The 15,460-nt window shown below is 48.6% G+C and overlaps 1 protein-coding gene across 1 annotated transcript in view; it reads right to left on the bottom strand.

Moving 5' to 3' along the window:
• The window catches only part of LOC134929573 (ATP-dependent translocase ABCB1-like), a 723,752-nt gene that overhangs the window by 671,448 nt on the left and 36,844 nt on the right, over window positions 1-15,460 (bottom strand). The window contains exons 3-4 of the mRNA XM_063925164.1: window positions 794-965; window positions 585-709 (exon numbers count right to left, since the gene is read on the bottom strand). Coding sequence (XP_063781234.1) covers window positions 585-709; window positions 794-965 — 297 coding nt within the window. The remainder of the gene's footprint in view (window positions 1-584; window positions 710-793; window positions 966-15,460) is intronic.

Raw genomic sequence — 15,460 nt, 5'->3', positions numbered from 1 at the left:
GGCACTGTGGGGCAACGGAACTGGCACTGTGGGCCATTTTCAGCGGCCACACCCCTTCTGGAGCGTGGCCACACCCCTTCTGGAGTGTGACCACGTCCATTTTTTGCCGCGCGCACCTTCAGCGCGCGCACATGCTACTTTTAGTGTGGGGGGGGGGTTGGGGGGGGTGCCATTTTCCATCTTGCCCTGGGCACCAAAAACCCTAGCTACGCCTCTGATAACACGTGCAGAGAGATTTAGATTTGGCTGGGGTGTTTTCAAACTGAAATCTAAATTGCCGTGTAAAAATAAAGCTGCCAGTACTGTGCACAGAAACGAAATAAAAACCACCCAAATCTAACTCTCTCTGCACATGTTATTTCTGCCTCACCTGCAGTACACATGGTTTTGCCTATTAGAGAAAGATTTTGTTTTTGCAATCAGGTCTGAATTAGACCCTGTATACATGTACAGGTTGACTGAGCATGCTGGGGTTTGTAACTGCACAACAGCCAGAGATCTATATTATATAGACAAACATTTAATAAAACAAAATGTAGCACAAAGCAAGTAAAGGTTCTACAAGATTACAGCAGCAAGCATACTTATCCACAGCTTTCTGTTGTCCATTAAATGCAGTAACTGTCTTTATGGCTGTAACAATTTCCTCAGCAAATGCACCGGCCTTTTCATATGCCAGCGACTCCTTAGAGGAAAATGATGCAATAATCTGGAAAATATGATAACAACATTACTACACTGTACTAGTAATAAAATTATTAAACATGCAGTAGGACAGGTTTTATAAATGTACCTTGGACCACACCGCTGTTGATATACCAAACAGTGGACTGACTGACAAGATCACTAGCGTCAGTTTCCAGCCATTTACAAATGCTGAGATTTGGCACGAGACAAAGGTGGAGAGAACATTTACAAATATGCACAATTTGTCACCTAGGCCTTCATGTAGAGTAAAGATGTCTCTGCAAAACAGAAAAAAGAAAAATATATGTTACAGTCCGATGTGTTGAGTTTACAAATGCTTATACTCATCTGTGATATAGAACTGGGAAGGATGCTGGGTTTCATTAAATCAGTTAAAGTATGGGTTCCCAAACTGTGTGCAGGAGTGCCTCGGGATGGTGGTCCAGGACCACATCAAATTATTTATGGCCAAAGTGATAGGCAAAACCAGTGCTAGTGGCTAAAATATGTGGACAATCAGGAGCACAACTGTACACTACCAGATAACTGAACCTACAGACATACCTCCCAACATGACCCATTCCAGGAAGGATAAAATGCTCTGTTCCTGGACCTCTCTCTTAATTTATGATTGCCATGGGTTAAAGTGTCGGGGGGATGTGTGGAAATGAGTTCCACCACCTGTAACATCCTCCACGGCCCTGCACAGTAATTCTAAAAGAAAAGACCGCCCCACCACCCACGTTTATAGATGAAGCAGGCAGCACTAGTGTCACTGATGAGCTGTAGCCACCTCCCCCTTCCTCAGGTCCTGGCAGCTCCATGGTCCTCAACCACCTGTGGCCACCCCTCCTGGTTCTCACACATACTGTCTGTTGGATGGCACCCCCCCCCCCTCCTCAGGTCCCAGTGGCTTCCTTTTCCGGCACTGCGTATGTGTTGTCCTTCCATCACCGCAGCTGAAGTGAAAAGCCATGAAGAGGAGTAGGCTTGGTGCATGCCACAGACAAGGTGAGAGGGGGCTGGAGGGACACAGAGAGGTGGGGAAGCTGCTGGAGGAACACAGGACATTAGCATAAGGGGATTTCTGTGGGTATAATGTATATAACGGGCACATCTGTGGGTATTATTTATATAAGAGGCACTACTATGGGCATTATGTGTAAGGGGCATTACTACTGTGGGCATTATGTGTAAGGGGCACTCCTACTGTGGGAATTCAGGACATGGGCACTACTGTGGGCATTGTGTAAAAGGGCCACTACTGAGTGGCATAACATGTATAAGGGGAACCACTGTGTAGCGTTACATGATTAAGGCGCACTACTATGTGATGTAATGTGAAAAAGGAGCACTACTGTGTGTTGTAATGTGAATAAGGGGCACTACTATGTGGTGTAATATGAATCAGGGGCACTACGTGTGTATAATAGGATTTTAATTACCTACCGGTAAATCCTTTTTTCGTAGTCTGTAGAGGATGCTGGGGTCCACATTAGTACCATGGGGTATAGACGGGTCCACTAGGAGCCATTGGCACTTTAAAAGTTTGAGAGTGTGTGCTGGCTCCTCCCTCTATGCCCCTCCTACAAAACTCAGTCTAGAAACTGTGCCTGAGGAGACGGACATCTTCGAGAGAAGGATTTTAAACAGATAGTGTCGAGATTCATACCAACTCACACATACAAGGCAAACCAAGCTAACTAGCTTGAAACTCAGGAACCACTGAAACCTTACTTACCAGGTAACAATGCAATACTCAACTAAAAACAAAGTTGTACTGAACCAGATAACCACTGCAGGCTAACGAAGCCACTGGGCGGGCGCCCAGCATCCTCTATGGACTACGAGAAAAGGATTTACCGGTAGGTAATAAAAATCTTATTTTCTCTTACGTCCTAGAGGATGCTGGGGTCCACATTAGTACCATGGGGATGAACCAAAGCTCCCAGAATGAGTGGGAGAGCGCGGACGCTCCTGCAGAACCAATTGACCAAACTTAAGGTCCTCAGAGGCCAAAGTATCGAACTTGTAGATCTTTGCAAACATGTTCGACCGTGACCAAGTAGCTGCTTGACAGAGTTGTAAAGCCGACACACCCCAGGCAGCCGCCCAGGAAGAACCCACCTTACGAGTAGAGTGGGCCTTAACAGATGTAGGACACAGCCAGCCTACCGGAGAACACGCATGCTGGATAGTAAGCCTCCTCCAGCGAGAGATCGTCTGCTTAGAAGCAGGACACCCAATTTTCTTGGGATCATACAGGACAGACAGAGAGTCCAATTTTCTGTGACGAGCAGTCCTCCTCATATAGGTGTTTAGAGCCCTTACAACATCTAAGCACTTTGATGAAATTGAGGAGTCAGTCGCAACTGGCACCACAATAGGTTGGTTGATATGAAATGCCGACACAACCTTCGGAAGAAACTGCTGACATGTCCAAAGCTCAGCTCTGTCTTCATGGAAGATAATAATAATAATAATAATAATAATAATAATAATCATTTTAGTTATATAGCGCTCTTTCTCCAGTAGGACTCAAAGCGCTTAACAGATACATAGCATATTATAGTACAGAAAATAAAGAAGTACAGAACAGATTTTCATAAAATACAGAAGCATGGAGATACTAAAGGGACAATTATGGGAATGCTTAAGTAAAAAAGCAAGTCTTGAGTCTACTTTTGAAGGATTCTATAGTTGGGGCCTCTCGCACTGTGCGGGGAAGTGAGTTCCATAGAGTCGGAGCTGTATGACTAAAAGCTCGACCCCCAGATGAATTAGGGGAGATTCTAGGTACTGCTAAAAGTCCTTCATCTACAGATCGCAGTAATCGAGTGGGGAAGTATGGGGTCAGTAGCTGCTTCAGGTACCTTGGTAGTGCTTTGTAACTCAGTTAGCCAATCTTGAAGATGATTCGCCATATTACAGGCAGCCAGTGAAGGGAGTAGAGTATGGGTGTTATGTGGCTAGAACGGGGCTGGTTGGTTAACAGCCTGGCTGCTGTGTTTTGCACCAGCTGAAAGCGGTGCAATTCTTTTGCTGGGAGACCAAGGTAGAGGGCATTACAGTAGTCTAATCGAGATGATACAAATGCGTGGATGACTTTTGGCAGATCATCTGAGGGAATTAAGTGCTTGATTCTGGCTATGTTCCTCAGGTGAAAGAATGAGGATTTGATTGTGGCTGATATCTGATGTTTAAGTGTCAAGCAACCATCCAGGACAACGCCAAGATTCCGCACACGATGAGTGGTTTGGAATTCCGAATCCCCAGTTGGTTGGCTATGCTGCAGTCTTGTCCTTTGATGCTGCGGTCCTATCATAAGGACCTCTGTTTTATCCGGGTTCAGTCGCAGCCAACTAGCACTCATCTACTCCTGGAGTTCAGCTAGACAGCCATTTAGGGTTGCTATTGGGTTATCAGTGCCCGGAGAAAAGGACAAGTACAGTTGTGTATCATCTGCATAGCAGTGGTAGACTAGCCCATGGCGCCTGATTATTTCACCCAGCGGGAGCATGCATACTGCAAAAAGCATGGGGGATAGTATAGAACCTTGTGTGACACCACATGGCAATGGCACTGGTGGTGATGAGTATAATCCAGACGATACTCTCTGTGACCTGCCTGTGAGAAATGATTTGAACCAATTCAGGACTGTGCCATCCAGTCAACAAAAATGTATCAGACGCTCAATCAGAAGCCCATGGTCCACGGTATCAAATGCTGCAGAGAGATCCAGAAGGATTAATATTGAATAGTCGCCTCTGTCTCTTGCCGTCAGTAGATCATTTAACACACTGGCTGTTTCACTGCTATGACTTCTTTTGAATCCTGATTGGAATGGGTCATACCATGTCCACCATCAATCTTCTGTTCTTGGGAACCTGCCACAGCAGGATTCTTGGATTTTGGTCGGCCCCTCTAAAGAAGATGTTGGCCGGTTTGGTCTTTCTTGGTTTAGAAACCCGAAAGGACTGAGATGCAGGTGAAGAATAAGGTTTCTTCATAGCAGGAGCTGCTGAGGGAAGAAAAGGGGACTTACCCGCTGTAGCCATGGAGATCCAAGCATCCAATGCTTCCTCAAAGAAAGCATGACCTGTGTAGGGTAGGTTCTCCACACCTCTCCTGGATTCCGCGTCAGCAGACCACTGGCACAGCCACAGTCCTCAACGAGCTGAGCCAGACATGGAAGAAATTCCTGCAGCCATTGAACACAGGTTCTTTCATGGATTTTACCATAACACCTGCAGAATCCTGAATGTAACGGAGAAACAATTCAATGTCACTCTTATCTAACGTATCCAAATCCTCAAGTAAAGTGCCTGACCTCTTTACTATAGCTTTGGAAATCCATGCACAAGCAATAGTAGGACGGAGAATCGTCCCTGAAGCCGTGTATATGGATTTTAGCGTAGTATCAATCTTGCGATCAGCCGGCTCCTTTAAGGCGGTTGATCCAGGAAAAGGTAAAACCACCTTTTTTGAGAGTCTGTATACAGATGAGTCCACTATGGGTGGGTTTTCCTATTTCTTCTCAGGGAAGGGGAAAGCAACCAGAACCTTCTGAGGGATCTGGAATTTTTTCTCTGGATTTTTCCATACTTTTTCAAAAATAACATTTCATTCTTTGGAAGCAGGGAAGGTTAGCAAGGCTTTCTTATACTCAGTGAAGTAAGCCTCCTCATCCTGTTCAGATGTTGTGTCAGTAATATTCAACACATCTCTAATAGCCTCTATCATCAACTGCACCCCTTTTGCAAGAGATGCGGCGCCTCTGAGCACGTCCCCATCACTGTCTGCCATGTCAGAGTCGGTATCCGTGTCATCTTGCATGATCTGCGTAAGAGCACGTTTGTGGGAACCCACAGAGGGGGGGCCAGAGGTAACAGAACCAGACCAAACTGCCATAGAATTCTGTAAAACCTGAGTTGCATATTCATTCTGAGCAACCCTAGCGGAAATCTGAGAAATCATAGTTTTGATAGAGAATAACCACTCCGGCTCCCTTGCTGGTATCTGCGCTACAACCAGTGGCGTAACTACTGCCCCCGCAGCCCTCACGGTGGATTGGGTGCGAGGGGCTGCGGGGGCGCCACTGATTTACAGCAGACTGACATGCAGACGAGCGTCCGCATGTCAGTCTGCGGTCTCCTTCCCTCCGCCGCTTGTTGGATTGACACGGAGGGCACAGCGCGCCTCTCCTGTGTCCCTCCTGCATCATCTACGGCGGCTGCGGGTCTAATAGGGGGAAGTGCCATCCGTGAGCTCTAATTGGCTCATGAACCGACACTTCCCCCTATTAGACCCGCGGCCGCCGGAGATGATGCAGGAGGGACACAGGAGAGGCGCGCTGTGCCCTCCGTGTCCCTCCAAAAAGCGGCAGAGGCGGCGGTGGGGGGGGGGAATATCTGGCACTGGGGGCATATATGGCACTGGGGGGAATATCTGCCACTGTGGGGAATATCTGGCACTGGGGGGGATATCTGGCACTGGGGCATATCTGGCACTGGGGGCATATATGGCACTGGGGGGGGAATATCTGGCACTGGGGGGACATATGGCACTGAAGGGGAATATCTGGCACTGGGGGCATATATGGCACTGGGGGGAATATCTGGCACTGGGGGCATATATGGCACGCGGGGAATATCTGGCACTGGGGGCATATATGGCACTGGGGGGGAATATCTGGCACTGGGGGCATATATGGCATGGGGGGGAATATCTGGCACTGGGGGCATATATGGCACTGGGGGCATATATGGCACTGGGGGGGAATATCTGGCACTGGGGGCATATATGGCACGGGGGGGATATCTGGCTTTGGGGGGAATATCTGGCACTGGGGGCATATGTGGCACTGTGGGGGAATATCTGGCACTAGGGGCATATGTGGCACTGGGGGCATATCTGGCACTGGAGGGGGGAAATCTGGCACTGGGGGCATATATGGCACTGGGGGGGAATATGCGGCACTGGGGGCATATGTGGCACTGGGGGCATATCTGGCACTGGGGGCATATTTGGCACTGGGGGGGGAATATGCGGCACTGGGGGCATATGTGGCACTGGGGGCATATGTGGCACTGGGGGCATATCTGGCACTGGGGGGGAATATATGGCACTGGGGGGCATATCTGGCACTGGGGGCATATGTGGCACTGGGGGGGAATATCTGGCACTGGGGGCATATGTGGCACTGGGGGGGTATACGTGTACCTGGCACATGGGGGAGGGGCTATATTTGGCACTGGGGCATGTGAGTACCTGGCACCGTGGGGGAATATCTGGCACTGGGGACATATGTGGCACTGGGAGCACAGCCCTAGCAACAAGGACTACCTCCTAGCAACGAGCATGACACCCAGTGCATGAAACACCTGGCAACGAGCATGACACCCAGTGCATGAAACACCTGCAACAAGCATGACACCCAGTTCATGAAACCCCTGGCAACGAGCATGACACCCTGAGCATGAAAACCCCTGGAACCGTGCATGGAACCAAGAGCATGAAACCCCCGGCAACGAGCATGACACCCAGCGCATGAAACCCCTGACAACGAGCAGGTAATTGAAAAGTAATTAGAAGCCTTACTGTAGGACTTAATGTGTAATGGGCATTACGGTGTGTGGCATAATGTATCACGGACATTGCGGTGTGTGTCATAATGTGTCACAGGCATTACGGTGTGTGGTATACTATATCACGGGCATTGTGGTATGTGGTATAAGGTCTCAGGGTCATTGCAGTGTGGCATAATACATAACGGGCATTGCGGTGTGTGGCATAGGGTATAACGGGCAGGGCATTGCGGTATGTGTCACAGGCATTACGGTGTATGGTGTACTATATCACGGGCATTGTGGTATAATGTCTCAAGGTCATTGCAGTGTGTGGCATAATGTGTCACAGGCATTGTATGTGCTATAATGTATCGGGCATTGCAGTGTGTGGCATAATGTATCACGGACATTGCGGTGTATGTCATAATGTGTCACAGACATTGTATGTGCTATAATGTATCAGGGGCATTGCAGTGTGTAGCATAATGTATAACGGGCATTGCGATTCCTGTCATAATGTGTCACAGGCATTACGGTGTGTGGCATAATGTGTCACAGGCATTACAGTGTGTGGCATAATGTGTCGGGGGCATTACAGTGTGTGCATATTGTGTCGTGCATTATTGTGTGCGGCATAAAGTCTAAGGGCCATTGCAGTATGTGGCATAATGTATACTGGGCATTACTATAAGGAGGAAAAATGACAAATAATGTAAGGGGCATGAATCAGGATTATTTTTCTTTCCTGTGGTGGCCAACGTATGGGCGTGCAGGTTGCAAAACTGGGGTATAAGGTAGTCTTTTCCTGCAATGCCACGCCCCTTTATGCGAAACCACGCCCATTCCAACTAAACCACGCCCCTTGTTGCTGCCAATTATGGAGCATGAAGGGGGGGGGGGGGGGCGCCGAAGAATTTTTTGGCTTGTGGGAGAAAAATTTCTAGTTACGCCACTGGCTACAACAATGCAATTATGATTACATGAAATGAGATCATCCTGAGAGGACATGTCCTCAGCTGCAGATGACACAGAGTCCCTGGACATAGCTAACTGGAGACCCCAAACACTACACACACACACACACACACACACACACACACACACACACACACACACACAAACACACGGTAAGTTAGATTGAGTTTCACCCCTGAGAATGGCAAGAGAGACACAGATCAGAGTAAACCCACTCACAGCACTGTTATATATAAAGGACAGATCTAATTCACCGCCCCCCTCCCCCCCCTTCTACAACCTCCTGGTACCGCACAGGATAGCTGGAGTTGCTTGGAGGGACAGCTCTGTCAGCGTCTGTGTACAGGAACTGCAGTCAGGAAAATGGTTCTGAACACTGTTGGGTCCGCCCTGAGGAGAAGCTCCGCCCCTTGAAGATGGCACGTCTTCCTGCACAAAATCTTTATGGCCTGAGGACTCCGTTGCAAAGCGGGGGATTCTGTCCCCTGTTGAGTGTCTGAGTACGGATGATTGTGACGCTAGCCTGGGGATTCAGTCTCCGGTTAGCGTCTGTGACCAGTGTAGGGTATTAAGACGCTGGCTCAGGATGCACCTCAAGGCGCCAACACTGTGTGCCGCTGAGCCTTCCCGGAGTGCAGCCGATCAGTTCTGCGCTCCTACCCTTGTGCCGCCATATCTCACCTCTTCTGATCTTCTGGCTCTGTAAGGGGGTGGCGGCATGCTGCCGGGGTGAGCGATCCCCTGTGGCGGGGAACGTTCGATCCCCTCAGGAGCTCAGTGTCCTGTCAGCGGAGATAGTGGCTCAGACCCCGCAGGGCGGACACTACTGCCCACCTTAGTCCCTCGAAGCAGGGAGGCTGTTGCCAGCAGCCTCCCTGTAAAATAATAAACTCTAAAATAAACTTTTACTAAAGAAGGTCTGTAGAGCTCCCCTAGCTGTGACCGGCTCCTCTGGGCACATTTTCTAAACTGGGTCTGGTAGGAGGGGCATAGAGGGAGGAGCCGGCCCACACTCTCAAACTCTTAAAGTGCCAATGACTCCTGGTGGACCCGTCTATACCTCATGGTACTAATGTTGACCCCAGCATCCTCTAGAATGTAAGGGAAAATGTGAATTAGATTGCGTAATTTAAATTTGGGGTACTATTGTAAGACCATGCCCCTTTTTTGTGAGACCACTGTCCCTTTATAAAGTATGGGAGGTAGGGCACAAATTTATAGTTTGCAGGGCAGTGCTGAAACTAGAGATGAGCGGGTTCGGTTCCTCTGAATCCGAACCCGCCCGAACTTCATGTTTTTTACACGGGTCCGAGCGACTCGGATCTTCCTGCCTTGCTCGGTTAACCCGAGCGCGCCCGAACGTCATCATCACGCTGTCGGATTCTCGCGAGGCTCGGATTCTATCGCGAGACTCGGATTCTATATAAGTAGCCGCGCGTCGCCGCCATTTTCACACGTGCATTGAGATTGATAGGGAGAGGACGTGGCTGGCGTCCTCTCCGTTTAGAATAGATAGAGAGTGAGACAGAGACACTTGATTTACTGGAGCATTAGGAGGAGTACTCAGAGAGTGCAGAGTTTTGCTGATAGGCCCTCATTCCGAGTTGTTCGCTCGCAAGGCGAATGTTGCAGAGTTACACACGCTAAGCCGCCGCCTACTGGGAGTGAATCTTAGCTTCTTAAATGTGCGACCGATGTATGCGCATTATTGCGATCACAAACGAGTTAGCAGTTTCTGAGTAGCTTCAGACTTACTCTGCCTGTGCGATCAGTTCAGTGCTTTTCGGTCCTGGTTGACGTCATAAACACACCCAGCGTTTGCCCAGGCACTCCCACCGTTTCCCCGGCCACTCCTGCGTTTTTTCCGGAAACGGTAGCGTTTTCAGTCACACGCCCCTAAAACGCTGTGTTTCCGCCCAGTAACACCCATTTCCTGTCAATCACAATGCGAACGTCGGAGCGATGAAAAAGCCGTGAGTAAACTTACTTTCTTCATAGTAAAGTTACTTGGCGCAGTCGCAGTGCGAACATTGCGCATGCGCACTAAGAGAATTCTCACTGCGATGCGATGAAAAACTCCGAGCGAACAACTCGGAATGAGGGCCATAGTTAGTTATACTAGTGACTGACCACCAGTGCAGTTTTATTTATTTTTATTATTTAATATAATCCGTTCTCTGCCTGAAAAAAAACGATACACAGTGACACAGTCACATACCATATCTGTGCTCAGCCCAGTGTGCTGCATCATCTATGTATAATATCTGACTGTGCTCACACAGCTTAATTGTGGGGGAGACTGGGGAGCAGTTATAGGTTATAGCAGGAGCCAGGAGTACATATTAAACAGTGCACACTTTTGCTGCCAGAGTGCCACTGCCAGTGTGACTGACCAGTGACCACACTGACCACCAGTATATTGTGATTGTCTGCCTGAAAAAGTTAAACACTCGTCGTGTGACTTGTGTGGTGTTTTTTTATTCTATAAAAAACTCATTCTGCTGACAGACAGTGTCCAGCAGGTCCGTCATTATATAATATATACCTGTCCGGCTGCAGTAGTGATATATATATATTTTTTATATCATTATCATCCAGTCTATACTAGCAGCAGACACAGTACGGTAGTTCACGGCTGTAGCTACCTCTGTGTCGGCACTCGGCAGTCCATCCATAATTGTATACCACCTACCCGTGGTTTTTTTTTCTTCTTTATACATACTACATCTCATTATCATCCAGTCTATATTAGCAGCAGACACAGTACGGTAGTCCACGGCTGTAGCTACCTCTGTGTCGGCACTCGGCAATCCATCCATAATTGTATACCACCTACCCGTGGTTTTTTTTTCTTTCTTCTTTATACATACTACATCTCATTATCATCCAGTCTATATTAGCAGCAGACACAGTACAGTACGGTAGTCCACGGCTGTAGCTACCTCTGTGTCGGCACTCGGCAGTCCATCCATAATTGTATACCACCTACCCGTGGTTTTTTTTTTCTTTCTTCTTTATACATACTACATCTTATTATCATCCAGTCTATATTAGCAGCAGACACAGTACGTTAGTCCACGGCTGTAGCTACCTCTGTGTCGGCACTCGGCAGTCCATCCATAATTGTATACCACCTACCCGTGGTTTTTTTTTTCTTTCTTCTTTATACATACTACATCTCATTATCATCCAGTCTATATTAGCAGCAGACACAGTACAGTACGGTAGTCCACGGCTGTAGCTACCTCTGTGTCGGCACTCGGCAGTCCATCCATAAGTATACTAGTATCCATCCATCTCCATTGTTTACCTGAGGTGCCTTTTAGTTGTGCCTATTAAAATATGGAGAACAAAAATGTTGAGGTTCCAAAATTAGGGAAAGATCAAGATCCACTTCCACCTCGTGCTGAAGCTGCTGCCACTAGTCATGGCCGAGACGATGAAATGCCAGCAACGTCGTCTGCCAAGGCCGATGCCCAATGTCTTAGTACAGAGCATGTCAAATCCAAAACACTAAATATCAGTAAAAAAAGGACTCCAAAATCTAAAATAAAATTGTCGGAGGAGAAGCGTAAACTTGCCAATATGCCATTTACCACACGGAGTGGCAAGGAACGGCTGAGGCCCTGGCCTATGTTCATGGCTAGTGGTTCAGCTTCACATGAGGATGGAAGCACTCATCCTCTCGCTAGAAAAAAGAAAAGACTTGCGGCAAAAGCACAGCAAAGAACTGTGCGTTCTTCGAAATCCCAAATCCACAAGGAGAGTCCAATTGTGTTGGTTGCGATGCCTGACCTTCCCAACACTGGACGTGAAGAGCATGCGCCTTCCACCATTTGCACGCCCCCTGCAAGTGCTGGAAGGAGCACCCGCAGTCCAGTTCCTGATAGTCAGATTGAAGATGTCAGTGTTGAAGTACACCAGGATGAGGAGGATATGGGTGTTGCTGGCGCTGGGGAGGAAATTGACCAGGAGGATTCTGATGGTGAGGTGGTTTGTTTAAGTCAGGCACCCGGGGAGACACCTGTTATCCGTGGGAGGAATATGGCCGTTGACATGCCTGGTGAAAATACCAAAAAAATCAGCTCTTCGGTGTGGAAGTATTTCACCAGAAATGCGGACAACATTTGTCAAGCCGTGTGTTCCCTTTGTCAAGCTGTAATAAGTAGGGGTAAGGACGTTAACCACCTCGGAACATCCTCCCTTATACGTCACCTGCAGCGCATTCATCATAAGTCAGTGACAAGTTCAAAAACTTTGGGCGACAGTGGAAGCAGTCCACTGACCAGTAAATCCCTTCCTCTTGTAACCAAGCTCACGCAAACCACCCCACCAACTCCCTCAGTGTCAATTTCCTTCTTCCCCGGGAATGCCAATAGTCCTGCAGGCCATGTCACTGGCAATTCTGACGATTCCTCTCCTGCCTGGGATTCCTCCGATGCATCCTTGCGTGTAACGCCTACTGCTGCTGGCGCTGCTGTTGTTGCTGCTCGGAGTCGATGGTCATCCCAGAGGGGAAGTCGTAAGACCACTTGTACTACTTCCAGTAAGCAATTGACTGTCCAACAGTCCTTTGCGAGGAAGATGAAATATCACAGCAGTCATCCTGCTGCAAAGCGGATAACTGAGGCCTTGACAACTATGTTGGTGTTAGACGTGCGTCCGGTATCCGCCGTTAGTTCACAGGGAACTACACAATTTCTTGAGGTAGTGTGCCCCCGTTACCAAATACCATCTAGGTTCTACTTCTCTAGGCAGGCGATACCGAAAATGTACACAGACCTCAGAAAAAGACTCACCAGTGTCCTAAAAAATGCTGCTGTACCCAATGTCCACTTAACCACGGACATGTGGACAAGTGGAGCAGGGCAGGGTCAGGACTATATGACTGTGACAGCCCACTAGGTAGATGTATGGACTCCCGCCGCAAGAACAGCAGCGGCGGCACCAGTAGCAGCATCTCGCAAACGCCAACTCTTTCCTAGGCAGGCTACGCTTTGTATCACCGGTTTCCAGAATACGCACACAGCTGAAAACCTCTTACGGCAACTGAGGAAGATCATCGCGGAATGGCTTACCCCAATTGGACTCTCCTGTGGATTTGTGGCATCGGACAACGCCAGCAATATTGTGTGTGCATTAAATATGGGCAAATTCCAGCACGTCCCATGTTTTGCACATACCTTGAATTTGGTGGTGCAGAATTTTTTAAAAAACGACAGGGGCGTGCAAGAGATGCTGTCGGTGGCCAGAAGAATTGCGGGACACTTTCGGCGTACAGGCACCACGTACAGAAGACTGGAGCACCACCAAAAACTACTGAACCTGCCCTGCCATCATCTGAAGCAAGAAGTGGTAACGAGGTGGAATTCAACCCTCTATATGCTTCAGAGGTTGGAGGAGCAGCAAAAGGCCATTCAAGCCTATACAATTGAGCACGATATAGGAGGTGGAATGCACCTGTCTCAAGCGCAGTGGAGAATGATTTCAACATTGTGCAAGGTTCTGATGCCCTTTGAACTTGCCACACGTGAAGTCAGTTCAGACACTGCCAGCCTGAGTCAGGTCATTCCCCTCATCAGGCTTTTGCAGAAGAAGCTGGAGACATTGAAGGAGGAGCTAACACGGAGCGATTCCGCTAGGCATGTGGGACTTGTGGATGGAGCCCTTAATTCGCTAAACAAGGATTCACGGGTGGTCAATCTGTTGAAATCAGAGCACTACATTTTGGCCACCGTGCTCGATCCTAGATTTAAAGCCTACCTTGGATCTCTCTTTCCGGCAGACACAAGTCTGCTGGGGTTGAAAGACCTGCTGGTGAGAAAATTGTCAAGTCAAGCGGAACGCGACCTGTCAACAACATCTCCTCCTTCACATTCTCCCGCAACTGGGGGTGCGAGGAAAAGGCTCAGAATTCCGAGCCCACCCGCTGGCGGTGATGCAGGGCAGTCTGGAGCGACTGCTGATGCTGACATCTGGTCCGGACTGAAGGACCTGGCAACGATTACGGACATGTCGTCTACTGTCACTGCATATGATTCTCTCACCATTGAAAGAATGGTGGAGGATTATATGAGTGACCGCATCCAAGTAGGCACGTCACACAGTCCGTACTTATACTGGCAGGAAAAAGAGGCAATTTGGAGGCCCTTGCACAAACTGGCTTTATTCTACCTAAGTTGCCCTCCCACAAGTGTGTACTCCGAAAGAGTGTTTAGTGCCGCCGCTCACCTTGTCAGCAATCGGCGTACGAGGTTACATCCAGAAAATGTGGAGAAGATGATGTTCATTAAAATGAATTATAATCAATTCCTCCGCGGAGACATTGACCAGCAGCAATTGCCTCCACAAAGTACACAGGGAGCTGAGATGGTGGATTCCAGTGGGGACGAATTGATAATCTGTGAGGAGGGGGATGTACACGGTGATATATCGGAGGATGATGATGAGGTGGACATCTTGCCTCTGTAGAGCCAGTTTGTGCGAGGAGAGATTAATTGCTTCTTTTTTGGTGGGGGTCCAAACCAACCCGTCATATCAGTCACAGTCGTGTGGCAGACCCTGTCACTGAAATGATGGGTTGGTTAAAGTGTGCATGTCCTGTTTATACAACATAAGGGTGGGTGGGAGGGCCCAAGGACAATTCCATCTTGCACCTCTTTTTTCTTTAATTTTTCTTTGCGTCATGTGCTGTTTGGGGAGTGTTTTTTGGAAGGGCCATCCTGCGTGACACTGCAGTGCCACTCCTAGATGGGCCCGGTGTTTGTGTCGGCCACTAGGGTCGCTTATCTTACTCACACAGCTACCTCATTGCGCCTCTTTTTTTCTTTGCGTCATGTGCTGTTTGGGGAGGGTTTTTTGGAAGGGACATCCTGCGTGACACTGCAGTGACACTCCTAGATGGGCCCGGTGTTTGTGTCGGCCACTAGGGTCGCTTATCTTACTCACACAGCTACCTCATTGCGCCTCTTTTTTTCTTTGCGTCATGTGCTGTTTGGGGAGTGTTTTTTGGAAGGGCCATCCTGCGTGACACTGCAGTGCCACTCCTAGATGGGCCCGGTGTTTGTGTCGGCCACTAGGGTCGCTTATCTTACTCACACAGCTACCTCATTGCGCCTCTTTTTTTCTGTGCGTCATGTTCTGTTTGGGGATGGTTCTTTGGAAGGGACATCCTGCGTGACACTGCAGTGACACTCCTAGATGGGCCCGGTGTTTGTGTCGGCCACTAG

Source organism: Pseudophryne corroboree, chromosome 5 (genome assembly GCF_028390025.1).
Source record: "Pseudophryne corroboree isolate aPseCor3 chromosome 5, aPseCor3.hap2, whole genome shotgun sequence".
NCBI lineage: Eukaryota > Metazoa > Chordata > Amphibia > Anura > Myobatrachidae > Pseudophryne > Pseudophryne corroboree.
The sequence above is the reverse complement of the archived record's forward strand: the minus strand, read 5'-3'. Positions and strand labels throughout refer to the sequence as shown.